Source organism: Physeter macrocephalus, chromosome 13 (assembly GCF_002837175.3).
Source record: "Physeter macrocephalus isolate SW-GA chromosome 13, ASM283717v5, whole genome shotgun sequence".
Lineage (NCBI taxonomy): Eukaryota > Metazoa > Chordata > Mammalia > Artiodactyla > Physeteridae > Physeter > Physeter macrocephalus.
Genome location: NC_041226.1, coordinates 18,626,161 through 18,653,278, shown reverse-complemented (window position 1 = coordinate 18,653,278; position 27,118 = coordinate 18,626,161). Strand labels below are relative to the sequence as shown.

The following is a 27,118-nucleotide window of genomic DNA, read 5'->3' as shown; positions in this document are numbered from 1 at the left end:
GTAGTGGAGACCAAGTGTGCCCCCAGATGGTCCCAAACCAAAGCCCACTCTGTTACCTTCTGCTCTTCATTGCCTCCCAGGTCAGCGGCCCTTCTATCAGCAGCCCTTCTATGGCTCCCCACACGAGGGCGTCCAATGAAAAGCTTTCCTCCTTGCTGAGCCAAAGGGATGGGGTTGGAATGTACAGGGGTAATTCAGGCCACATGGCCTTCGGGTAGAACTAGAGCCCCATTCAATGTAATCGCTGTTTCACTGCTTCTCATCTTCTCCAGCTTATAGGGACCTTAGCCCTCAGGAAAGGCTCCTTTATTTCTAGGGGAGACTGGTCAGTGCTCAGGGGTCCTCCCCCTGCATGCCTGTCTAGACCCTAGAGGGCGATGTTTCTCTAACAACCTGACTGTCAGTACCAAAGCCGGGCCTCCAGACGGCGTGCATGCTGGCCCTGGGGCCCCAGGCTTCCCTGGAATCCTCAGGGCAGGAGGCTGGGGGAGTCTCCCTCCCTTCACCGTGTCACCTGGGGGCACTCAGCATCCAAGAAGCCTGGTATGGTGCCTCTGAGCCCCTCAAGTCAATGGCTTCTTCAGTCTGCCAGACCCCCTTCTCCCCTGGGCTCAGACAAGGGGAACCAGGGCCAGAGTAGCATCCCTGGCCCCTCAGCCCCCATGCACACCTTATCTTTAGCCTGCTATGTCCTTATCCTCTGCCAGCCCCAATCCTCTTACAAAGTCCTAGCAGATTCCTTGCAGGATTCCCACTGATTTGTCAGCCAGGCCTGGACAGGGCTGGGTCACGGCTTCATCTAACTGCCCAACACATGTGTGAGATGGACAAGCTCCCCTCCAGACAGCCCTTTACTGCTTTGAGACTGTGCACTTCCTTATAAAATCCAGTTTCAGCAAGAACCCTGCTAAGTCTGTTTAATGAGAATCTCCACCCTCGATATCTGACCAGGTTCCTCATTCTCCACCAGGTGATGTCTGATCACCCTGGCCTGTCTTTAGTGATGACTCTGTTAGGTCAGTTTAGCCAGAACCCCCCTTTCCGATGATGTCTCTTAGTAATTTTCCATCCACTGACACCACAGCCCTAGGCTCCTTGGCTATAAATCAACAGGACACAGTGGCACCCGGGTTTCTGATTTTTCCCAATCGCTTCCTCCTATTAAAATATAGCAGCTTAATGACAACAACTGTTACAATAAGGTGCTTGCCAATTGCAAAGCACTTTCTCCATGAGTAACACGACATGATGAAAGAGAAAGAGACGAATTATAAATCTCAGCAAGACCATGAGCAAATAATTTATCCTGCCTGAGCCTGTTTCTTCGTTGGTAAGATGAGAGAATCACAAGCCCCAACCTGGTTCTTGACATTGTAATGAAAGAATGTGCCGGAAAGCAGAACTGTCATTGGTTACGAGAACCAAATCACTGGAGCTCCAGATCCAAATCAGAATCTGCTACAGAAACAAGGGCTTCTGACTGGCCAATTTTTTGAAAATTCTATTTTCTGAAGGCATCATTTTTACTGGGAAAAATATAATTACATTGTTCACGAAAAAAACTTAAGCAATGAGCTTAATCACACATAGTTCTACTATTAACACAACTTTTTGGTTTTTATAGTTTACCTTCAGTGTATATATATATATATATATATATATATATATATATACCTATTTTGGTTTACCTTCAACATTTAAACCTATCTTTTAAGAGTGTTTTAATCCTACTTAGGCAGTTTTTAAGCACATATGGTTCCAAGCAAATGAAAGAATCTCCAGGCACCAGAAACACACTGAGGCATGAGCTGAAGTTAGAGGTCTGATTCTCAGACTTCTCCACCGAGGGGATCCCAGGATTGTGAGAGGAAGAGCAGGAGAATCAGGGGACCACGGCACGGTTCTGAGCTGGGTGCCCTGCCTCCTGCATGTGGAGTCTGAACGGCCAAGAACCGGGAGTCGGCTCTGGGCCTGGCTGGGGGCATCTTTGTGGCACATCCTCAGCAGGGCTTATCTGCTCAGGGAGCCCCGGGGCGAAGGCGGGGCTGCGGAGCCTGTGTCCCGCCCCCAAGCATCTGGGGAAAGGAAGCAAAAAAAGGGAGAACCGGCCAGTCACTGCACTCGTTTCCCATCTCGCTCTCAGGACTGAACGCAGCTGCAGGTGGAAGACCACCACAGAGGGGGAGCTTTCGGCCGCAGCCTAATAACACTGAGGTAACTTTAATTTCACTCTTCTACCCCTGGCATGAGCAATGAACAGAGGCTATCTTATTTTCCTCCACGGGCAGCTGAAATATACTCCCCCGGGTGTGAGATGTCCCTCCCCCTGTTCCAGCCAAGCTTTCCCTGGACTAAGGTGGGAACAGGTCTTAGGCTTAAAATTTGAGATTCTTGAAAAACCTGGGTAATGTCCTGGAGGTAATTTACCTTGGTAAGCCACTGGAGGAAACCACTTTGCTCTGAGCCATACATGTGTCCATGGTCAACAGTATTTATAAATAGCCACTGTTTACAGGATGCGGCCTGGTTCCGTGGTGCGGGGGGGGGGGGGGTCAAAGAAGCAGAAGTTACCATGAGCCGACTGTCCCCCTCCGTCAGTGCACTGACCCCAAGATAGCTTCCCCTTCGGGGTTTAGGTTTACAGGAGGAAAACAGAGGCTAGAAGCCACAGACCCACAAGAATCAAAACATCTTTCAGTTTGTCTAACTGGAACTTCGTTGTGCCTCCTTGCTTTAACTACCAAGGAATGTGAGCCCACGTTCCGTGTCTTTTAGGGGGAGGCCCTGCCCTCTTCTCTGCAGCGGGCACCCCCCAGAGATAGGTCAGCGGATGCTGACTCATGCGCCCCTACTTCCCTGCCCTTTCGAAGCCCAGGCCTTTGTTTGAAATATGACACTGTAAAGATACTTTCCTACTTTGGGCGTAGAAGCTCTTCTCCCATGTACCCGCAAGGATTTGTGTTCCTTCTGAAAAGAATGGCTGATGTGTGCACCCGGCCTTTCTCCCCTAGGGTCTGGCAGTGGCCCCCATGGGGTCTGTGAACTCCCGAGGTCACAAGGCGGAAGCCCAGGTGGTGATGATAGGCCTGGACTTGGCCGGCAAGACCACGCTCCTGTACAAACTGAAGGGCCACCAGCTGGTGGAGACTCTGCCCACCGTGGGTTTCAACGTGGAGCCTCTCGAAGCCCCTGGGCACGTGTCTCTGACCCTCTGGGATGTCGGGGGGCAGAGCCAGCTCCGGGCCAGCTGGAAGGACTACCTGGAGGGCACGGACGTCCTCATGTACGTGCTGGACAGCACAGACGAAGCCCGCTTGCCCGAGGCAGTGGCTGAGCTCACCGAGGCCCTGGACGACCCCCACCTGGCCAGCGTGCCCCTCCTGGTGCTGGCCAACAAGCAGGAGGCACCCCACGCCCTGCCGCTGCCTGAGATCAGAGACAGGCTGGGCTTGCACAGGTTCCAGGGGCACTGCTGGGAGCTGCAGGGCTGCAGCGCCCTTACTGGAGAGGGGCTGCCCGAGGCCCTGGAGAGCCTGAGGCGCCTCCTGAAATCCCGCAACCACTGTAACTCCAGGTGAGCACAGGGGGCAGGCTGTGGGGAGAGCCGGAAGCCTTGACCCAGGCAGAGCAGCCTGTCTTCTTCGCTCATGTGGCTCGGAAGACCAGCTAATCCTGGAGAATCTCAAATTCAGTTTATCAAACAAGGAATCCCCCTGCGCTCGGACAGCATATTTTCCTCTTGGGACTTATTGTCACCGGTGTTTGTGTTGAAAATCAACTATTCTTTGAATAATGATACTCTGAGGGAAAAAACATACCTCAGCATACTTCGTTTAGTAACTCATTACCACGTGTGAACTAAGCAATTGTAATAACAGAAAAAGTGGTTGCAGAATAATTAAGACCTAAATTCACAGAGGGAAAGAGGTTTCAAAATCAAATCAGAATATCACCTGGACATGGGCATGATCTTGTGAGTGATTTTCCCCGGTAGCCCCTGGGTATGTGCCACCATCACTCTGAGGGCACGGAGTCAGGGCCAGCAGGATGGAGTCTGCTTCTGCAGGATCTTGGGTTTATAAGTTCAATGGGGCGCTCAGCCCTGGGCAGAGGCCGGGAGTTCAGGCCTTCCAAAATTGATCCTCTGTTTTGACCCTGATTAACCCTTCTCCAACTTTTTGTTATCCTGTACTGGTCTTTCTCTAAAACCCTTCATTGTTTTCTTTCTGTTTTCCTTCTTTTTCTCTTTCCTTCAAGCACATAGGTTTCCTTGAAGATCAGATTAATCAATTATTTCATTCATTTATTTACTCACTTAATCAAAAAATATGCTGAGTATTGAATCTGTGGCAAAAGGCAATAAGCTTTAGATATGAAGCTGGACCTCCAGGTAGCAGGTGTGAATTTTGAAGATATGTTTAACAGCAATGAACCTCTCACTATTAACAGTGAAAGAGAAAGTCGAAGCGTTTTCAGGTGACGTTACCTAAGATCCATGAAGCTCCTGAAATTATTTGCAAAATGTTATGCTTTGGGCCATTTTTGGGGGAAGAAGATCCATAACTTTTGTCAGACTTTCAAAGGTACCTGTGACTCCCTAAGATAAGAATCACTGATCTGGTCTTATACCTCATTCAACCCAGGAATACTTTCTATACTTTTTCATGGCAAGTGACTCCCATTTGGTACCTATTCTCGTGTCAAACAACTCTAAATTTTGGATATTCCTTCCCATCCTGGGCTACCATCAGCCTCCTTAGAACTCCTGATGGTGGTTCTGCCCTCTCTGGAGTGACCCAATCACTCCAACATCTGAGAGGTCCCTCTACCCAAGGGGTAGAGTGAGGCCACATCTCCTGTTCCCGTACAGGTGCTATGACCGCAGCCTGGTCCCTAGAGCCTAAATTTGGCCCCTCTAAGATCCCCCTGGATTCCAGGCTTCACTCAACTGCTTCAGCTGTGGTTTCCCTCTTCAACTGGTTTCTGCCACTTGAGGATTTCCTTTTTTTTTTTTGCTCAAGGGCAGCCTACATTAAAACAATTATTTTTTATTATAGTTTACCCAACACTTACATCAAGTTAGATGTGCCTAGTGCTTTCCACCACGTGTCAATCAATTTGTTTCAAGACTTCCTATGTTAGACACAGAAAAGGGCAAAGATGCAAAGACAAAGGAGACTCCAGCCTCACGGTCCTCTAGATGGGCAAGCAGGAGGACATGACTCCCATAAAAAAGGAGAGGTTGAGGGTTTACTGTTTACTGATCACGTACTGGGGGCTGGTTCCGTGCTCAGTGCTCTACAGAGATTATCTCTAATTCTCCCAACTCTGCAAAGTAGGGATCATTCCCATTTTATATAATTAGACACTGAGGCTCAGAGAGGTTGTGACTTGCCTGAGGCACTGCTCTTAAGTGACATTTCTGGAATTCGAAACCAGATATTCTAGCCCTGATGATGTCTGCATTTTTCCACGACATCATGCTTCTAGAAGGTTTAAGCCAAGGTTGACCTTCAGTAGGCAGATGAGATGGGAGAGCAGCCTAGTCAGAGGGAAGAGACTGCTTGGAGGCATGAGGGAGGGTGTAGGAAGGACAAACAAACCAGAAAGGCTGAAACACGAGGTTGGGGTGAGGGGTGGGTTGTATTATAACAGGAAACAAAACTGGAAAGAAAGTTTAACTCCAAATTAAGGAAGGCTTAGACTTTCGTAATCAGGAGTTTGTCTCAGAGAAGTGAAACCACCTGGCTTCCATTTAAGAGGCTAATTCAGTGGCAGTGTGGAGGTGAAATAAAGAGAAGGGGGGACACTGGGGACGGAAAAGTGGGCAGCCCAGCTAGATGCCCATCGCGGTCACAGAGGAGAGGAGAGGAAGACAAGAACATTGAGAGCCATTTTTAAGACAAAAGGCTGAGAAAGGAAGAACTTGAAGGTGCTCAAGATTTTGAGTCTGCGTGGCAGGCGGGATTGGAATGAACTGAGAAGGTGGGCACGGGAGGGGCAGGTTGGGAAGGGGCTAGAACCGCTGGACCCTGCTTTTGGAATGCTGGGTCTGAATGTGTTTATAGCTCTTTTCAGACTGTTCCGTTATCTGCAGAGTTTGAAGGACTGAGGACCCTCTGGAGGCATCTGCTGGTTTCTGCTCATGGAGACTCATTTCCTCACATGATTTGTCATTTTTTATTGTGAGCTCATCTTCAGTAGGATTTGTTTTTCCTGTGTGACTCCCGTGTGCTCTGGGTTGTGACAGTTTTTACACAGAGTGGTTTCACATTAGCGTCTACCAGGATCCTGGAGGTTTCAATTGTTTTAGACCAAATATTATGTTAGTTTCTCTGCTTGGGGCTCACGGACCTCACAGGTAGCAGGAATTTGAACTCTGTGCTCATTCATGGCACAGGCCCCAGGGATTCAGTTTCTGACAGGCAACTGTTTTTCTTTGCACTCCCAAGATAGACCGTTTGCTTTGGCATGCCTGGCTGAGCTGGCGGTCATAATTTTCCAATCCCTTTTTAAGAAAGGGGTGCCACTTCAATGCTCTTGCTTTTCTGCTGAGCTCAGATCAAAATTTTCTCTCCTCCAAGCAAGAGTGAGGCCACATCTCCTGTTCCCGTACAGGTGCTATGACCGCAGCCTGGTCCCTAGAGCCTAAATTTGGCCCCTCTAAGATCCCCCTGGATTCCAGGCTTCACTCAACTGCTTCAGCTGTGGTTTCCCTCTTCAACTGGTTTCTGCCACTTGAGGATTTCCTTTTTTTTTTTTTGCTCAAGGGCAGCCTACATTAAAACAATTTTTTTGGATTATAGTTCACCCAACACTTATGACTCCATAGTGGAAAAGGGTCCATCTGCCATGTCACTAGGCGTCTGCCAGTGTCCCTGGGAAAGGCTGAGCCCACAGAGGTGGCCAGAGAGAACAGACACAGGGCCCAGAGCCAGTGCCGGGGAGGAGGTGAGGATGCTCCATGGCGCACAGGCAGTGGCCTGGCTTTGCCCTCTCCAGTTCTTCCATCCTTCCTTCTCCCATTCCAGTAATGCTGGCTCTGGAAGGAGGGTGAAACCCCATCCTCTTTCCGAAACTTCCCTGAAGACCATGGCGTAGCCGGCCTTGCCTGCCGGGAGCAAGAGTGGCAACAGGACAAAAGCTGGCCCGTGGGACTGGGAATTCCACCCCATGGCCACTGCCAACTGGAGAGGAGGGCGGTCGGGGGCCAGTGGGGTAGCCCCAGCCCTGGCCTCCCCACCCAAGGCAAGCCAGAGCCCGCGGGACACGGTGGGGCAGACGGAGGGGCTTACCTCCTGCTCTTCTGCTCAAAGAGAAGCAAACACATTTGTACGTATACAGGTACTTCCATCACAGAGCTACGGCATAGGGAAGCTTAGGAAGAAACAAATCGTGCCTTCTGTTTTATTTTGTTTTTTAAAAGGTGCTCTCCTGGGCTTCCCTGGTGGCGCAGTGGATGAGAGTCCGCCTGCCGACGCAGGGTTCACGGGTTCGTGCCCCGGTCCGGGAAGATCCCACGTGCCGCGGAGCGGCTGGGCCCGTGAGCCATGGCCGCTGAGCCTGCGCGTCCGGAGCCTGTGCTCCGCAACGGGAGAGGCCACAGCAGTGAGGGGCCTGCGTACCGCAAAAAAAAAAAAAAAAAAAAAAAAAAAAAAAAAAAAAAAAAAAGGTGCTCTCCTTATGAGGGGTATTTTGCGTGTTCCAATTCACCCACACCTTTCAGCTCCATCAGCCTCCCATAAACCCACGAGCGGGAGTGAGGAGGTGCGCGAGCAGATGTGGCTGAAAAGCACGAATCTATGTCCTCCTTATATCTAAAGGAATCCGTTGTTTTTCTCCACAAACACTGTATAGAGTGAGATTTGCTCCACGTTGGAGAGCTGATTATCCCTTTGAATATGGCTTGAGTTTCTCCCTTTCTGACTCATTGATTCTGAAGATGTTCCTCCTTCCTCTCTTGGATAGAAGCAATCCTTTGGTGAAAGTAAGAACTGCAGGAGTTGGGTTTTAGTTTGGTCCTGCCGAGTTTTGGGTTTCAGTTGTCCATCCTCACAGATTTCCACACTCACCTCCTCCCGCTGGGGCTGGGGGCAGCTGTGTTCTTTAAAGTGGGCCAGGCCCCCATCCTCAGCACGTGGTGAACTGGGACCTTGCCTTCCTTCTCGTTCTCCAGGTTTTTATTTTTAACTAATTAATTTATTTTTGGCTGCATTGGGTCTTCATTGCTGCGTGCGGGCTTTCTCTAGTTGCAGGGAGCGTGGGCTTCTCATTGCGGTGGCTTCTCGTCGTGGAGCACGGGCTGTAGGCGTGCACGGGCTTCAGTAGTTGTGGCACATGGGCGCAGTAGCTGTGGCTCCCAGGCTCTAGAGCGCAGGCTCAGTAGTTGTGGCGCACGGGCTTCGTTGCTCCGTGGCATGTGGGATCTTCCCGGACCAGGGATCGAACCCATGTCCCCTGCACTGGCAGGCGGATTCTTAACCACTGCGCCACCAGGGAAGTCCTCATCCTCCGGGCAGATTTTAGAATGCACGACACCTCAAGCGTCCTGGCTTCACCTCACAAAAGACTCGTACTTTCCCCAGAACCCACCTGATGCAACTCGACACCAGCGGGGTACTGCTCCCTTCCAGAAGCCCCAGCCCCGAAGACAGACAGAGGCAAGGCAGTCGAGCAATGAGGTTGTCCAGGCTGTGCCTCTTGCCGCAGAGCCTGGGTCAAGGTGGGAGAGTCCCTGCGTGAGCGGGAGGTGGGGATCCCATTCCTGCCACTTCTTGGGCCTGAAAGGGCAAATACAGATGAAAAATAAGAAGCTTAGCTCTCCCTGTGGAAAATAAGATAAGATGCTTCTCCTTCCTCCCTCTTTTTAGAGCATTCACTTGTTAGAAAATAACCCTAAGTTCTTTTCTCTGTCTCTTTGAAAGGTATGTAAACTAAAGCTAACGCAGACTCCTGCCAGCTTTAGGACTGTCTTTCTCAAGGACCAGGGAGCCATCCCTCTGAAATGCCATCATCAAGGGAGATAGGGCCCTTCTCCCACCTCTGTGGGAGGGTGGGAGCCTTGCTCCTTGTTGCAAAACTACCTCCTGTCATAAAGATAGGAGAAGTTGGTTTTTCTTTAGGTTAAAGCCAATTAGGTAACACAGATGGTGACCCCAATTACCAGGCAAGTCCAGGATGAACTTGGTGTGACAAATGGCACCTTCACGTCCTGCGAGGTGAGGACTGGTTATTATTGTGTAGGTAAGGGCCTGTGTCTGCCTGCCTGTACAAAAGGCTGAGATTCCTCTCTGTCTTTGCAGTCTCTTAGCTGATCGCATTCTGGTTTGATGCTTATTCAATAATAAAACTGTTTTCTTTCTCTCCTACCTTTGTGGAGAAGGTTTGCTGGGTTGGCAGATTTGTTTTTAATTCTCTTTTCCTAAGAGATCCCATTGGCCTGGCTCTGTGAGCTCCTGATTGCACCCATTATTAGTAACAAGACATGGGTGAAGAGGGATCACCCCGAATGCCTCCTAGAAGGGTTTGGAGGGCACTTAATTAGGAATGATACCCGTGGCACTCCCCTCCCACAGGATTATGGGAACCTGTGATCAGAAGCCTGTGACTGTCTCTGAACTCAAGGACAGAAGCATTTCTCAGTGCACTGAAGTGTTACCCCTGCATTTCCTTCCCCCACGGCTCGTAAAAGCAGTGGCTCAGGAAAAACAAAATAATTTTAGAAAGGAAAAAAGGAGTCTTTTATTTTTACCTCGTTGTCTTGATTTCCACTCCTCTGATATATTCACTCCCAAGGAAATTTGGCTATGGGAAAGTATTTAAAAATTTTCCATGAGAAATGGCATTGTTCTGCCTCAGATTTCAAGCTAAAAACCGAATAATGAATCCTTCTCCCTCACCCTGGTCCCGTCCCCTCCAGCAACCTGGGACCCATGGGCATTTTTGCAGCTTACTTCAAGCATGAAATTACAAACCTAAACTAATTAATTCTCATAAAAGCACTTCCAATTCTTCCAATAAAAGGAGGCATCATTATTAAAAATTATCTCCAGATTATGAACATGACACCATATCATTTTGCAATTTTTATTCTACCTTTTTTTGTATTCCACAAACTTCAGTTTCGTATGGCACTAAGCGTTGGCTTAGCCTGGAGGAGAAATATAAAGGATTCAAAGAAACATATATAAGGGTTTTCAGGGTTATGAAAATTCTTCCATGAGAGAATTGCTACCAAGATGGAGATGCAACCCCATCCTCTGCTCAAGTTGGTGCCGTCTAAACGCACTTGGCTTGTGCCCACTGGCTTCGAGTCTGGCCTTGAAGTCAATCAGAATGGACTAGAACAGGAGCTCTATAACTCACCAACCGGGCAAATTATTTAACCCAACTACGCCCCAGCCGCCTCATCTACAGAATGGGAGTGATAGTAGGAGGTACCTCGCAAAGTTCTTATGAGAATTCAGCAAGATAATGTGTTCATCAAGGCAACTTGAGCACCTACTACGCGCAAAACACTGAGCAACGTGCAAGAGCTACAAGGATGGAGGAGACACAGGCACTGTCCCTGCCCTCGACATACAGTCTAGCTTTCAATAAGGGACAGCGGTTAATATTGTCACACTGAAGCACGCTACAAATGCAAATGAAGCAGAGTTCTGGGGGCCCAGGCTTTTCCTGCAGATCTCTCTCCCACCCTCAGAATTCTCCAGACTCAGACTTGTTCTGGAGTGAAGAGGGGGCCAGGGCTGGTGGCAGGGTACAGGGGTTAGGGGTGCAGAGCTCTAGACTGCTCTTCTGACGTCTGAACTCTGGACACTTAGCCTCTACCCTCTTCCCTACCACTTCTATTTAACATCCCTGTTCTAGAGCTTCTCCTCTGTCCTTTCCACGCCAAGGCACATTTAATCCGAGTAGCCAAAGCCCAGAATTAGTATCTCTTCCACGCACTTTAAATGCACCCTCCCCTTGCAAAGGCTGGTGGACTGAATAGACAGACAGGAATGATTTGAGAAGATGGGGGGTTGAATTCCACCCTCAATTCTATTCCTCTCTGAAATTCAACAGTTACAGATTCATCCCTTGGACTTCGGTTTTTCAAAGAAAATATCCCTAGAAGAAAGGTAGCAGGGATAGTTATTGGCATTGTAATGTGAATGAATTGTCAAGGTCTTTTCAGAAGAGGTTGTGTAAAGGAAGCAAAGCTAAATGTTGAGAACGGCTGAAAGAAGTATAGGAGGTGGGGGAACTTCCCTAGAGGTCCAGTTGTTCAGACTCTGCGCTCCCAATGCAGGGGGCATGGGTTCCATCCCTGATGAGGGAAATGAGATCCCACATGCCTTGTGATGCAGCTAAAAGAAAAAAAAGTGTGGTCGGGGAGCCAGGGGCTGCCAAAAAGGAATGAACCAGACTTCACAGGTTGCCTGAGGCTGGATGAACGTGGCAACCCCCTCTCACTGTACACACAGCAAGGACCTACTGTACGCAGAAAGAAGGCCCAGGAGGGAGGGTCTAGGTGTGCGGACCACCATCTTCTCAGGCACTTGGAAAAGGTGGCCGTGAGCCAGGGAGTGCAGAACTAGGGGGCTGGGCCGGGAGCACCCCTTTAGGCTGAGAGTGGGCAGAGAATCACCTGGCCTCTTCTTCCTCCCACCCTCTCATCTCAGTCCAGAGTCTCTATCAGTGGTTGCCTTCCCAGGGCATGGAATAGAGCAGGCAGGTTTGCAGAATGGATCCGGGGTCGGGTGGGGAATGGAAAATGGAAATAAGCAGCCCAAGCTCTTTATTACCGTTCAGTAGAAAGCGCTAAAGTCCAAGGGACGACCAGCCAGAAGGTGGCTTCAGATTTAACTGGAGAAGCCACTCTCCCTCAAATGTATCCTACACTTTGAGTGGGGCTTCTGAGTGTAAAAGGGCAATGTCATGACCCAGGCAGAAGAAGAGGATCACAAAACTCCATGGGCCTAATCCTACCTGGGGAGGAATTCTTTCTTTTAAACCAGCATTCCAAACCCTTCAAGCACGTCATTTGCAAAGGTGCCCCCTTCTACCACTGTGAAGACAGGATCAAGTTCTCTAGGTCGATCGGGTGATCCCTAGGAATCAAGAGCTCTGGGTGGTGGGGCGAGAAGCCTGCTGGCTGTTTGGCGCTGACAAAGACATGGGCCACAGCTTCTTACACAAGCTTCAGGGTGGCCCCACCACAAACCCTCCCTTCCCCTCTGCCAGTGATGGTGACTCAGGAGGTTCCAGAAAGGAGCTCATGGAACACTCAACCAGCAGGTTTATCCTGAGGTGCTTCTCAGCATTTTCTAGATAGAACATTAGGAGCTGGTTCCAGATCTGACTAAGAAGCCTGGCGTTCACTCCCCTGGCTCTGCCTGCAACACTCTGTGAGTTCAGGCTAGAATATGATGAACGTACTGAAGGGGGGCTTTAAGCAGAGACACAGAAAGAAAGAAAGCTGTTGAGACTTGTGGTTTAATGTTGTGAAATGCACACATACATGTAACTCTACTCTCTCCCCAAACCTGACTGGAGGGACAGTAAAGGCATTTGTTTTTTTAAAGGCCAAATGTGAACGTTTGTAACCTGATTTTGGGGATGACGCATAGAGAAGTTAAATAACTTGTCCCAGGTCACACAGCAGAATGTGAACCTCTGCAGGGGTGTGGCCCACGAACCATGCTCTACACAGCCTCACCCTGATTAGCAAGCCCTTCTGACCCAAACCGCAGGGGATCTCAGGACTTGGGATATCAAGGAGCAACAAAGTGGGGCAGGAAACAGAACTGGTGGAAAGTCTGTATGAAGAGACATACTCTCAGGCTCCTTCCCCTATTTCACTCAGCCCAGGCAACTGCCCCTCTGCTCCCTGGTAGGATACCTTCAGTTTATTCTCTGGAGGCATTACCCAGTTGAGGATGGGGTGGGACATCCATGAAAAAATTCCGTTAAAGTTTGTGAACTGACTGGAGAGACTGCCTGGACCCCTTCTCCATTCAACTCGCAGGGGCTGGCTGTGAGGTTTACACACTGAGGCAGGGACTGGGAGCCCCTCTCCAGGAACTGACTGGCTGGAGAGAAGACACACAACACTGACATTTGAAGGTCTCTGGATGAAACAGTTGGCTCACCAGTTGGGGAGCCCTTCCTGCCCATGTACCAGGACTCACACAAACTTCTAGCAGCTTTTTGGTATCTCCCTCTTTCCTCCACCTACATTTTTATCACGGAAAAATGTAAACATATAGAAAAATTTTAAAAATACTATAATGAACACCCATATACCCACCTCTTAAGTTCTACAATTGTTAATATTTTAACATATATGCTTTATCTTTAGATACAGGTGTACATACAGTATTTTCTGAACCATTTGAAAATGACTGCAGACATTATGATATTTCACCTCTACATATTTCAGTATCTCTATTCAAAGAATAAGGATCTTACATAACCCAAATGCATCACACCTAAGAAAATTTAAAATAGCTTCCAAATATATTCTAATAGTCAATCCATTTCAAATTCAAAATCCATTCAATCCGATCAAATTTCCCCCACTGTCCCTAGAATCTCATTGCATTTGGTTACTACGTCTCTTTATTCTCCTTCCTAGAACAGTCCTCTTTCCTTTCGTTTGCCCCAAGATGGTGACTTTTTGAAGGGACCAGGCCATTAACTGAAGAAGTGTCTCACAGCTGATTTGTCTGATTGGGTCTTGTGTCATTGAACTTGTCCCCATATCTCTTGTAAATCCTGTCAAGTGGAAGTTAGATCTAAAGGTGTGATCAGATTCAGATCAGATGTTTTTGGTAAGACACATAGGTGACATTCTCTACTTCATGCTGCATCTCATCAGGAGACAACGTCTGCTTATCTCACTAGTGGGGAAGCAAAGCTCCACCTCTTGGTAAAGGCGGTGGCTGCTGGATCACTTCAATGTGAAGGGACCTTGGGTAATACCTGACACAGTGTGAATATCCTGCTCAACGCCTTGCAGGAACAGACAATAAAGGATGACAGGACATCTGAGAAAAAGTCTCCAACATAAGAGAGAGAGACAAAAACAAGCAGGAAAAAAACAACTCAGAGGAAAGAGCGATCACTGCAGGAAGCAAAAGAAAACTTCCCCCAAATGGCAAATCTCCTTAGAAATAAGAGAAGATATCACAGCCATGAAGCAAGATGGCTATAAAAAATATTTAGAAAGCAAGAAAGAGCTCTTGGAAATCTCCACTGAAAAATCCAGTACAAAGTTGGAAGATAAAGTAGAAACAAAAATCTCCTAAAAAGTAGAATAAAAAGAGTAAGGATGAAAAATTGGAAATTAAAACATAAGAAAACTAGAGCATTAGTCCAAAAGTTTTGCATCAGAATAATGGGTATCCCACAAAAAAAAAAAGAAGGAAAAAGTAGAGGGGGTGAATTATCAGATAAATAAATAAAATATAAGCATTTCCCAAAACACATGAGTTTCCAGCTTGAAAGGGTCTATGGAGTGCCGAATACAAATGCATGTTATAAAGATAAACAAAAAAGCACAATATTGTAAAATTTCAGAACATCCTAAAAAAGAAAAATGGGTCACTATGAAAGGTCAAGAATCAGGCTACTGTTAAACTGCTTAATAGTAATACTGAAATCCAAAGGATAACGGAGCAAAGCCTTCAAAATTCAGAGGGCAATTTGAACAATAAAATTGTACTATAACCTCTAGAATAAAATAAATATCTATGAGTCCATATTGATACAAGTAAATAAATGAATGACTAAGTACATGGAGGAGAAGGGACAGCTCTATCTTACAAAAGAATTTCATTAATAAATGTAAAAGAAATGAGGGAAATAGAAAATTATCGTTAAGAACATTACAGTAATAATTGTAGGCAAGAGTCACCAATGGATGCTAAAATTTGTAGGTGAAAGTTTGAGGATAAACAAGATATTTGCATAGTCTTAAATTATGTCTACCAATATATTTACTAATTATAAAAGGAAAAGTAGTAACTTGACAGTGAGAAGCCTGACATAAACTACTTAGCCAAGTGATCAAGATGAATACCCTGAGTAGTACACAGCACCAACATGTACCCCTGATAGGATGCACTCAGATGGGCACATCACCTCTGTGGTATTCTTGCCCCAAATCCATAACCTCAATTTAATCATGAGAAAATATCAGACAAATCCAAACTGAGGGACATTCTACAAAATAATTGACCAGTATTCTTCAAAATTGTTAAGATCATGAAAGACGAAGACAGACTGAGGATGTGTTCTAGATGTAGGAGACTAAGAAGATTCAGCAGCTAAATATAATGTGAGATCCTGGATTGGATCTTGGAAAGGTAAAACGACATTACTGGAAAAACGGGTGAGATCCAAAGTCTGTCACTTTGTTAACAGTAGTGTACCAACGTTAATTACTTAGTTGCTTTTTTTTTTTTTGGATGTTGTACCCTGAGAAGTGCATCAGAGTTAACTTCTTTTCTTTCCTTTTTTTAAGTTAATTTCTTAATTTTGATCACTGTACTACAGCTATGTAAGATGTTACCATTAGGGGAAGCTGGGTAAAGGCACTAGATAGAGCTCTGTAATGTTTTCGGAACTTTTCTGTAAGCCTAAAATTATTTCAAAATGAAAAGTTAAAACATTCCGAGGGAAAATTATTCCCAACATAGAATTTTACACCCTATCTAGCTATCAATCGTGAAGTCAGAATAATGACATTTTCAGACAAACAAGAACACAGGTATCTTTTATTAGAAGCCTACCGGTAGGCAGGCTCCCTCAAGAGAATAAACCAAAATGAAGACCTGGGATGCAGGCAACGTGGAATTCGCCACCAGAGGGAAGCAAAGGAGTTTTCAGAACAACATTCCCAGAAGGATGTCTCAAACAAACCAAAAAACCCAATAGTTTACCTTATCTGTTTGACTGTATCAGTGAAATTTTCAGTTTTGACAGTCTAGCGTGGTATTTTTTATTTATTATTTATTTTTGGCTGTGTTGGGTCTTCATTGCTGCACGCGGGCTTTCTCTAGTTGTGGTGAGCGGGGGCTACTCTTCGTTGCAGCGCGCGGGCTTCTCATTGCAGGGGCTTCTCTTGTTGCGGAGCACGGGCTTTAGGCGCACCGGCTTCAGTAGTTGTGGCACATGGGCTCAGTAGTTGTGGCTCGCAGGCTTAGTTGCCCTGTGGCACGTGGGATCTTCCCGGACTAGGGCTCGAACCTGTGTCCCCTGCACTGGCAGGCGGATTCTTAACCACTGTGCCACCAGGGAAGTCCCTCTAGGGTTGTATTATTGGTAAGTATGTAGAAAACCAAGCAAACAGACAAAAAAAAGAAAAAAAGCTCCTAGGGAAACGAAAGTTGCACTCTTTGTAATCATAGTATACTAAATGGCTCAGTTGTGAAAATTTTTTATGTAAGTCATAATAATATAAATACTAAAATATTCACTTAACCAAAATATCTGTATTGGGAAGATGCGGGGAGGGGAAATATGTGTGTGGGTAGAGAATGGGGGAGAATGTAAGAGAGTTAAATTCTCATTTTCCAAGGTAGGAAGAGAACAGATTATGTCTAAGGTTGAAAAATCAAGAAACGGCAACACAAATTTGGAAAATAAAATGTAGGGAAAATATAAGAAGGTACAGCTAAAACAGTTGTTTCTGGGGAGAAGTAGTCAGGGCTTAGTAGTGATGAGCAGGAGACTGTTGTTTTCCATTATAAGCCTCTGTTTTTATTTCACTTCTTAAACTAGATACCTGTGTTATTTTTATTAAAATAAAAACTAGGGACTTACCTGGTGGCGCAGTGGCTAAGAATCTGCCTGCCAGTGCAGGGGACACAGTTTCGATCCCTGGTCCAGGAGGATCCCACATGCCGCAGAGCAACTAAGCCCGTGCACCACAACTACTGAGCCTGTGCTCTAAAGCCCACGAGCCACAACTACAGAAGCTCGTGCGCCTAGGGCCTGTGCTCTGCAACCAGAGAAGCCACTGCAATGAGAAGCCCACGCACCACAACGAGGGTAGCCCCTGCTCGCCACAACTAGAGAAAGCCCGTGCGCAGCAACGAAGACCCAACGCAGACAAAAATAAATAAATTTTAAAAAATAAAATAAAAAATAAACAAAAACTACATTTTAAATAATAAATAAATAAGGCAAGAGCAACCAGGACATCATGGGTAACCTTGCTTACCCAAAGGTTAATTTAAGTGTATAAACCCAACTAACTGTAGGCTCCAGTCAGGGTCTCAACCTTGCCTGTTTGGTATTCCTTCCTGCTCTGATTTTGGGTAAAGCTGGTTTTCCCCTGGCTGGCCCCAGTTCTGACCTCCTCAGTGCTTTCCTTGGCATCTGTATGTCAGAGCATAACGGTTTGCACCCTTAGCCATGGAAGGGCACTTTGGTGGCCGCACCGCTCTCTGCACTTCCGCTGCCTGCTCTCTCCTCACTTGGGCTCCTGGGCTACCCACCCCACCGGAACATGAGTTGGACTGATCAGGATGGTCACCTGGTTCTCTGGTCACAGGGAGCCTGTGAGCTGTTTAACCTTCATAAGTTTCCCCCGACTGCTGGGCTCCCTGTAGCATCTTTGTTGCAACAGAACGCTGCTAGCAGCAATTGGCAGAAGAAACCCTTGATCTCGTCCCTGTGTGCCACAGGTGAGCATGGTGGTATTATTGGCCCCAATTCTTCACTCCTTTCTCCATCCACACACTTGCTATGGCTTCATCATGGATGGAATGTCCTTCTTGGTCGATATTGGGGTTGGCCATATGACGTTCTTTGCCAATGGGATGTCAGCAGACGGACACAAGCAGGGGTTTGAAAAGTGCTTGCACACTGGGGTTTACCCTCTTCTGCCTCTGCCATCAGAAGAACAAGCTTCAGCTAACCTGCTGTCTAAGGAGGACAGGATGAGAGGCATGTAGAGCAAAACTACCGAGTGGTCCAGAGACCTGAAGTGAGTAGCAGAGCCACTGAGCCACTGCAGCCTTAGCAGAGTCGACCAGCTGAGCCCAGCCTGGATCAGCCAAACCCCGGATGATCCACAGAGCTCTGAAGACAAATGCTTATTGCTGCATGCCACTGAGAAGATTTTTGTGGGTTTTTTTCCCCCTCAGTGCTGGGTGACTGACACAGGCACTAAATGGAAACCACCCATCTACAGCTTTATACCAAGATTTCACGGTTCATAAAATAATGCTCAGGGGTGGTATCCCAAGGTCAAATCATAAAAAGAGCTTGAGTCTTTAATCATTTACGAGTTAAGGAAAAGAACTTTTAACCTCAGACAGGTGTGGTGGATGACAGAGATGTCCTACTTACTTAGCATATGCTTTGACATTTTTTACTGAAGACAGTCTAACATAAATGTGGCCATACCAGGGGGATATGCACCCCTAGATGTTGAGGGTGAGTGTGCGGTGACAGCGGCTACTTCTCAGTTATAAGTTGTGTGAAATTGCATATTAGACTTCTTAGATTCCTTAGTTTCCCAGTTTCACATGCTCCCAGGAGGAGTCCCTGGCCACAGAACTCTCTCCCATCTTGGGGGTGTTCAGCTGATTCTAACTTAATGGAAATGTACTGATCCGATGCTATGCTGAGAGCAGGTTTTAGTAAAGAATGAGGAGCAGGCAATGGGTTCTAAAAGCCAGAAATCCCAGAACGGATTCAAAGCAGTGACTCCTGTATGATGTTGATCAAAGCAGAGAGGAGGAAAACATCATAAAGCATAGGGGAAAATGCACCTTAGCTGGGCAGGACCCCCTGGGATTTAATCTCACCCAGTCCTGTAACAAACCACCCTTGTCCTTCCTGCAGTGTCTCCTCTGCTTGGAATGGGGCTGCCAGGTGGGAGAGACTCAACTGAAACTTGGGGGTCTGGGGATGTGAAGAGGAGGGAAACCAGGGATGAAGGACAGGTAGATTCAAGGACTGTGGTTGACATCTTGCTTGGATTTAAGAAAAAAAATAGGGTAATACATTCTCAGACTGGCCAGGGTAGCCAGGGCTGAAGTCTTCCAAATCAGGACCGAGGCTGTGTGTGGGACGGGTTCACTTAATAAAAGGCTCCTCCCAGGCCTAGGGCGCTCTAAGCAGATGTGGGGAAGCAAAGGCTGAGGAACCGGAAGGGAGGAAAGCAGGGAAAAGCAAGAAGATCGCTGCCCAAGGGGCTCCTGGCCTCGAGGTGAGTGGCACCTCTGGGTGTTGATGGGGGCGGGGACGGGGAAGATGGCTGTGGCATCTTTGGGAAGATTTGGAGACACAGGGGAATCCTCCCCCGCTGCTGCCTTATGATGGCTCAGCTACCAGGCCAACTGGGAGGTGGTAGAAAGCCAGGGCTGAGTGGGATTAGGAGTGGGGAGATGGGCCAGGCGGGGCTGACTCATGATGCGATGAGCTCAGGTTCGCTTTCAGGAGGGATCAGTGTCCGAGGAGATGCCATCGGGGGTGGATGCAGCCACGAGTTAAGGCAGCTGACAGCTCTCACGGCTCTCAGCTCTCATGGCTGCGGCATTGTTTGTGCCCGTGCTTCCCGAGGTAGGATCTGTGAAACACTAGCTCTGAAGGTCGTGAAGGGCTACTGGCCTGAAAAGAGGGTTCCATGGTCCAACAAGCTTGGGAAATGTGGGCTTAATGGAATTACACAGGTTTCTCCACTGTAGGACATCTCGGAGCCCTGAAAATGATGATGGGAATAGTCAATGTCTAAAGCAGGGTAGGCAGGGGAATGGTATACCACTTTTGATCATGACCACGGAACCCCTTCAACACAGAACGTGACTTCAGACTAGTGAACTACTGACGACGCTTTCTTACTGAACTACTGGAGCCGGCACCAACAGGAAAAGGAGCTGGTTCCTACGTGTCACCTTCACCACCACCGCCAAGACCCTCTCCACCGGTGAGGTCTACTTAGAGTTTCAGGGCCAACAGGCAAATAAACTGAGGTTTGCGACAGATTCTAACCCCAGGGCAAACTGAAGTGCTAACTACACAAAGCCACGGAGGCAGAGGTCCAGCTCTAAGGCACCCAGTTGGGAGGCTGGGGCCCAGTGGGCCCACAGATCCATGGCGTTCCCAGCCAACACTCAGATCAGCCTGGCAGCGGCCCTATCCCTCAACTGGGGACAGACCTCGAGGCTCAGGCCTTGTCAGGCTTGGCTCTGGACATGGTAGGGGCAGCCGCGGAGAGGACAACCCCAGGGGTCCAGCTCAGCTGGTCTGGGTGCAATGCAGGAGTTGGCAACTCAGAGTCGTAGCTGTTTCCAGCTCCCTCGCCGCAGGAGGCTCTGTCACTTATTTTCCCAGTTTCTTCTGGTCTCTCCTGGTGCTGACAACGTTCCATCCAGTGCTGACGAAAATCCCTCTTCTCTGAAGCAAAGCAGAATGTTTCCTTAGAAAGGAAACAAAATGATTCCGAGGACAAGGAATCACAAAAGCCCTGACGCCACCAAGTAACAGCAGCGGGAAAGTAACTCAAACTCAGACTCAGATGGTCAGACTGACAAAGCTTCCCGGCCCACAGGCTTCTTAATTTTTACCTTTTATTCTCTCTGATGTGCCTGCTCAGAAGCCCCAGGTTTCGGCCGTTGTTCTGCTCCAGGCCTGAGCGCCTGGCACGTTTAATTGTTGATTCTGAGATTGTCTCTCACACGGAGGCAGCAGCGATGTCGTATGTTCAGAACCTGGGCGACAGACCCAGTCAAAAGCTAAATAAACGTGTAAGCTTTTACTTGGATCAGAACAGCGGATGGAGTGTTGGATATGTGCTCACGCTCACAGCCGTGTGTGCCAAGTACCACGACTCCGCTTCTGGATAAGGAGACTCAGGAGCCGAGCATCTGGGCCCCAAATCCCATGGCATGTGAGCCGGGGCAGCGGGTTCGAACTCAGCACCGCTTAGCGCCAGAACCGGCACAGCTCAGCTCCGGGTTCTGTCCCGTGTGCTCCCTGTGGCGCGGGACAGATGCTCACCTTTCGTGGCCAGGTTCTTCTGTAGAAGGAGGATGATAATCCCTGTCCACGGAGCGTGAGGGATTATCGTGAGGATCAGATAGTACAACAAACAGAAAAAGAGCTTTGAAGTGGAATAAATACAGGTGCAGGGCGTTAATAGTACCCAGTGTTCTCCTAGATACCAAACAACTTGGCATCCCAAAGGTTTCCACTTTTCTCTAGTTCATGCTTACAAACTGACCAAGCAAAGGAAAAAGGCAGACAGATTCAAGAAGACGTACCAAGAACCTGAACGCCTACAGGAGGTTAGGAAACAGACCACCCCCCAACCCCGATTAGGAAGCTTTCAACTTGAACCTTAGAAGAGCTAACTCCCCCAGACCTCACCACTGCCTCCGGCCCACACCCAACCCTGCTCCTAAAGGCTCCAGACACTAAAAATACCCCAGCCACCTGCTGCCAGTGATTTACAGGCAGGCGGTAAATCACTGGCCCTCGAACACCAGAATCCAGGCCAGGCCCGGCCTGACGTGGCCACTGGTGGCTGACACGCGCCACATGGGGCAAGTCCACTTCTTCCCAGCCCGGCGGCCAGGGGGCCTGGGAGGACAGTGCCCCCAGGAAGCAGGGGCGCTGCTGCAGGTGCTTCCTGGGTGTAGGGTGATTGGAGGTGGGTGTGTCACAGGAGGAAACGGGGCTCCCTGGGAACGGGCAGTGGCTCCTATGGCGACAAGTATATATAGAATAAGGTCATCTCATCAAAACCCACAGATCAGCCACTCGACTGCTGTCCTATTACCCCAGGGCCACCAGATGTCACTGTTGCAGGGAGCATGAATATTTGTGGTCCCATCTCCGGACAAGCACTGACTTTATGGAGACAGTTCAAACGGTGGGCATTCAGGGGCACACCAGTGAGATCCATTTCCTGCTTCCAGTTCTTAGTGATTCGATCCCACCCTCCCATCCCCACCCCCAGTACCAAAATCTGCCCGACTCCCAAAATGCAACCAAGAAATGCCAAAAATCTGTTCACACTTACTTTCAGCACAATACAGTGAATCAGAAATGAGAGGCCAAGACAGAATATTTAATTTATTTTTAAACTAAAATGCATCATCAGCAAACACATTTGTGGGGAACCAGGAGTCATGTGCTGTGCTGGAGTGTTGCTCAAATTTGAAAAAGCGGGGACCCTGAGAGCGTGTCCTCCACTTTGTCACCCCTCCCCCTAGAAAAACCAAAGCATTAAAGTTAACTGCTGCCACCTGACCCCTTGGTCCAACCAGTGAAATATACTTACAGGTCAATACAAAACACAAAATCAGAACAATGAAATTGAGAGGCTACTCAAGTATAATGAATAGACCTAGATGATCAGAAATGTGCTGAGGTTAAATTTTTTTTTCCACAAAATTGAATAATTTTCATAGCTTGGAGGCTTCTGGGAACATGTCTAACACTGTTGGGCTAGAAAGAGTACTTTTAAGTGAACTAGGTTCTAGTTCACTGAAAAGCTCTGTGGCCTTGGGCAGGTTATCTAACCCCTCTGAGCCTCAGTCGCCTCGTATACGAACTGGACCTATCCAAGGCCCCTTTAAACAACACATGATTCTAGGATTCTAAGCGTGGCCTTGAGGGGCCCCTGTGTAGTTGGGAAGGTGGATGTCAAAAATAACAAAACAATACAGGGCCACTTAAGTGACACAGACAAGGGCTACAAGGATTCAGAATCCTCCCCTTCTGACTCCTAGGGGACTGAGGGAAAGCTTCTGGAGGGGAAGGGATTAAACACCTAAAAAGTAACACTGCAGCACGCTCAGCATACTGGATCCCTCCCTTGAAGAGTTGGGAGGTGGCCAATCCAATATTTTAAGATGTCAACTTGATCTGTGTGGACATAAACCAAATAAATGATAACTGCTACCTGTCATCCTCTATAAGCGCACGAATTTCTCAAGAATGGGAGAGTGTTCTGTAATACTATCCAGTCGGTTTTGTGTATACATGTAGAACTGCTCCTTCTTGGATGATAAATCTGGGGCAAGGGACAGAGAGGAAGGAAGGGGGGAGGTTAAAGTCCTTCTTCAAATGTTAAAAGCCTCCCCCAAATGTTAATACAAGCACAGACAAGAGCTTGAGAACTGGAAACTAAATTTGTAATAGTGGTTCTGTCTGATGATACTGGGGGTAATGATATTTTTTTCTTTTTGCTTATCTGGATTTTCCATTTTTCAGCAATGGACATGAATCAATTGTATATTTTTTTAATGCAAATATATTCGGGACAGATAATACATCAAACCACTATCAGTTATTAGCATCTTAATGTGAATTAATGGATGTGATTTGCTTCCTGCAGTGAAGTGGCGGGGTGGGGGGGGGGGATATGGATTTTGTCAGGTCGGGTCTGCCACTGGAAAGGGAGAGAAGATGTAGAGTTTCCAAAAGCACAGTGGGTGGAGGAGGCCTGCCAGGCCCCTCCCTATTACCTCAAGGGCATTTTAGTAAAAGTAAGGACAGCAACAGTTAACCTTTCTCATTCATGGTTTTGCCCAATTATTCTCATTATAAATTATTTATTTTTAGATCCAAACTCCAGCTTTCAAACCAGACAAAAAAGTGCTCACGGATTTTAAGAATAATTTGAAAAAAAAAAAGGAAACAAAGGATTCTTCTCCAAACTCTGTGCATTTTGGTTTCCATCAAGCCTTGTTTGGACAAAGTTTTATTTGACTATTTCATATTGCAGTCTGCAGATTCTTCCCGGAGCCTCAGTGCTAGCACTCCAGGAGTTGTAAAGCTGACATAATTAAATACAAGAAAACGTCATCATTTAGACTCTGATTTTTAGATGGGTTATGCTGATAGTTGCCTCAACATTCTCTGGAAAGGCAGAGTGTGCAGAGGAAATTTATAGCATAAACAATACTGGGGAGTGATGGACAGTCTGAAGGAATCTAGTTACCATCAATATAAGCAACTCATAACTTACTGCAAATCATTTGATATGTTCATCCAGATATGCCTTCTATGGCCGGCTCCTAGGAAACGAATGTGATAGAAGCGGGGTGTGCGGGGGGAGGGGGGCAGATAGGGAGGTACATGATTCCTAAGGTCCCAAGCAAAATTTAGACTTAAGATATATTTGAACTATCACCTCCAAGTAGTTGGAGATATCAAGGCTTGAAAAGAGGAACAATATTGAAGGCAGTGACTTATTTAATTGAATCTAAGGTGCCATCAATTATAAGATGCATTATATTTTTGTAAGAAAAAACACTGCCAACTCAATTATGACACATCAACTGTAGAATACATTCTAATTTTTAAAATGTTAAAATGTGGGTGGAAAATATCTATCTTAGAGTTAATGAAATACAGTATTACCTATGTCTCCTTGCCCCTACCTCCCTGTCATGGGAGATGGGCTTCTATTCTCAGTGACCTGTTAGACTTCATATGGGGACATCAATCTTTCTTCCAACTCACTTAAGGGTTAAAACATTTAGATCTGTCCTTACTTGGCAGTAGAATGTATCTGTCCTCCAAGTTCCTGTCAGAGTCTCTAATCTCCATTTCTCTCCCATCCAATACTCAGCAAAAACCCAGTTGAGAAAAATCATGTTTTCAGGACTGCCTGCAGGATATGCAGCCCATCCATTTTTCTCTACTCTGTTTACCCTCGGATTGAGCCAGATCAGCAGAGAGCAAAGTACTGGAAACAACTGGGTAATCCCTCATAGAAAGGCTTTTACAGACTCTCTCTCTGGCGTCCTGCCTTCAGCCCACGTGGGGGACACTGTTAGAAACAGCCCGAGTTGTACTAAATTCTGCAGTCAACGACATAGCGTCCTCTTCACGAGGACCCACTGGAGACATATTTCAGGGCTTCATACCAGGAATCTTTAAAAATAAAATGTTTAAATTGAAGTATAACATATATAGAGAAAAGCACACCATTCACAAAGGTACAGCTGAATGAATTATCGCAAATTATAACAACCGCTCAAAGGAAAAAAATAAAACATTGCCAGCACCTCAGAAGCCCCTTCATGCCTTCTCCCCATCACTATACCCACCCCCTTCCCCAGAGGCAATCTCTGTCCTCATCTTTAACACCACAGTTTTATCTGTTTTTGAACCTTACATTACAAAAATGGAATCATACAATATGTATCCTTTTAGTCTGGCTTCTTTCACTTACCACTATTTCTTTCACTTATCATTAATTCATCCATGTTGTTATGAGAAGTAGGTTGTTAATTTCATTCCTATAATTTTCACTGTACAGTAGTCCATTGTATGTATATACCACAATTTACTCATTTAGGTTGTTTCCGGCTTGGGGTTATAATGCTGCCATTCTGGTACACATAGTAAGCACTTCTGTGAAGTATACCTAAGAGTCAGATTGCTGGGTTTCAGGGCTTGCACACGTTCAGTTTAATTTCAAGGTAGTTTTCCCCTTTACATTCCACCAGCAGTGTATGAGAGTTTCAGTGGTTCCACATCTTCACCAACCCTCATAATTGTCAGTCCTTTTAGTTTTAGCCATTTCTATAGGTGTATAGCAACATCTTACTGTGGCCTTAATTATCATTTCCTGAACTGCCTTCTCTTTTGTGAAGTATTTATTCAAATATCTTGTCAACTTTTCTATTAGATTGTAGGTCTTTCTCTAATTGACTTACCCATTGGGATAGGTCTTTTGTCAATTATATGTACTACAAATGTCTTCTACCTTTTGGCTTTTTTTTTTTTTCTTAATTTATTTTTGGCTGCGTTGGGTTTTCCTTACTGCATGCGGGCTTTCTCTAGTTGCGGTGTGCGGGCTTATTGCAGTGGCTTCTCTTGTTGTGGAGCACGGGCTCTCGGTGTGCAGGCTTCAGTAGTTTTGGCACGGAGGCTCAGTAGTCGTGGCTCGCGGGCTCTAGAGCGCAGGCTCAGTAGTTGTGGCGCACAGGCTTAGTTGCTCCGCGGCATGTGGGATCCTCCCGGACCAGGGATCGAACCCGCGTCCCCTGCACTGGCAGGTGGATTCTTAACCACTGCACCACCAGGGAAGTCCCTGGCTTCCTTTTTTATTCTCTTAATGGTGAATTCTGATGAGCAGAAGTACTTGATTTTAATGTAGTCAAACTTACTGCAGAATTCTGTATCCTTTTTAAGAATATATTCTTCTACTTTTTTTTCTTCTTGAAGATTTATTGTTTGCCTTTCACATTAAAATCAATAAGGCCACGCACCTAGAGCCCGTGCTCCACAACAAAGAGAAGGCACTTCAATGAGAAGCCCACGCACCACAACGAAGAGTAGCCCCCGCTCGCCGGAACTAGAGAAAGCCCATGCGCAGCAACAAAGACCCAACGCAACCAAAAATGAATAAATAAATTAATTTAAAAAACTAAAATCAACAATTCACCTGGAGTTGATATTGTGCATGATGTGAGGTAAGGATCAAAAGTCATTTTTCCCACATGGACATGCAACTGACCCAGCACCATTTATTGAAAAGACCATCCTTTCCCCATTGTTCTGCAGTGGCACCTTTTTCCTAAATCCAGTGTCCATATACAGGAAGGTCTGTTTCTGGACTTTCTAGCCTGTTCCATTGGTCTATCCGTCTGTTGGCTTCCTGGTGCCAATACCACATTGCCTTAATTACTGTGGCTTTATATTAAGACTTGATGTCTGGTAGAGTAAGTCCTCCAGCTTTATGCTTCTACAACATTGTCTTCGCCCTCTTGGCCCTTTGCATTGCCATAAAATATCTTAAAATCAACTTGTTATCATTTAAAAAATGATAAATAGATAAATCTGTTGGGATTTTTATTGGGATTACATTGAATCTATAGCTCAATTTGGGAAGAACTGACTTCTTTGCAATACTGAGCTTTCCAATCCATGAACATGACATGTCTCTCTGCTTATTTAGGTCTTATTTAACTTCTCTCAATGTTTTATAGCTGTTTTTGTTTTCTGTGTAAGCCTTAATATCTTTCAATTTTCCCCTAAATATTAGAATATTTTGATGCTATAGTAAAAGGTTTTTGTTTTTTTTTTTTTGCGGTACGCGGGTCTCTCACTGTTGCGGCCTCTCCCGTTGCGGGGCACCACAGGCTCCGGACGCGCA

The 27,118-nt window shown here is 46.7% G+C and overlaps 2 protein-coding genes and 1 non-coding gene across 13 annotated transcripts in view; 2 read left to right on the top strand and 1 right to left on the bottom strand.

Annotated features, from left to right (window-relative positions):
• Positions 1 to 27,118, bottom strand: part of EBPL (EBP like) — an 84,105-nt gene that overhangs the window by 4,165 nt on the left and 52,822 nt on the right. The window contains exons 5-6 of one of the 8 annotated variants that reach the window (XR_008619045.1): positions 21,001 to 24,888; positions 20,160 to 20,711 (exon numbers count right to left, since the gene is read on the bottom strand). The exons of 1 other annotated variant lie outside the window; for it this stretch is intronic. Coding sequence is in view for 2 of the 7 variants with exons in the window: in XM_028497711.2 (XP_028353512.1) it covers positions 25,312 to 25,384 (73 nt within the window). In the remaining 5 variants the exon portion in view is untranslated. 6 more of the 8 variants (XR_008619047.1, XR_008619046.1, XR_003682617.2 and 3 more) reach the window with 6 other exon arrangements.
• Positions 1,940 to 27,069, top strand: ARL11 (ARF like GTPase 11). 4 transcript variants are annotated; one of them, XM_055089560.1, is made up of 3 exons: positions 1,940 to 2,214; positions 3,012 to 3,574; positions 7,427 to 7,564. In XM_055089560.1, the coding sequence occupies exons 2-3, from the start codon at positions 3,030 to 3,032 to the stop codon at positions 7,461 to 7,463; spliced, it is 582 nt and encodes a 193-aa protein (XP_054945535.1). In that variant the 5' UTR covers positions 1,940 to 2,214; positions 3,012 to 3,029; the 3' UTR covers positions 7,464 to 7,564. The 4 variants fall into 4 exon arrangements, with proteins under 4 accessions (XP_054945535.1, XP_054945536.1, XP_028353514.1 ...); XM_055089561.1 differs by lacking the exon at positions 7,427 to 7,564 and adding an exon at positions 26,223 to 27,069 and having other exon boundaries at positions 1,941 to 2,214; XM_028497713.2 differs by lacking the exon at positions 7,427 to 7,564 and adding an exon at positions 26,188 to 27,068 and having other exon boundaries at positions 1,941 to 2,214.
• Positions 3,899 to 6,110, top strand: LOC102980144 (uncharacterized). The gene is made up of 2 exons (XR_008619048.1): positions 3,899 to 3,973; positions 4,265 to 6,110. It is a non-coding gene; the product is annotated as an uncharacterized protein (transcript).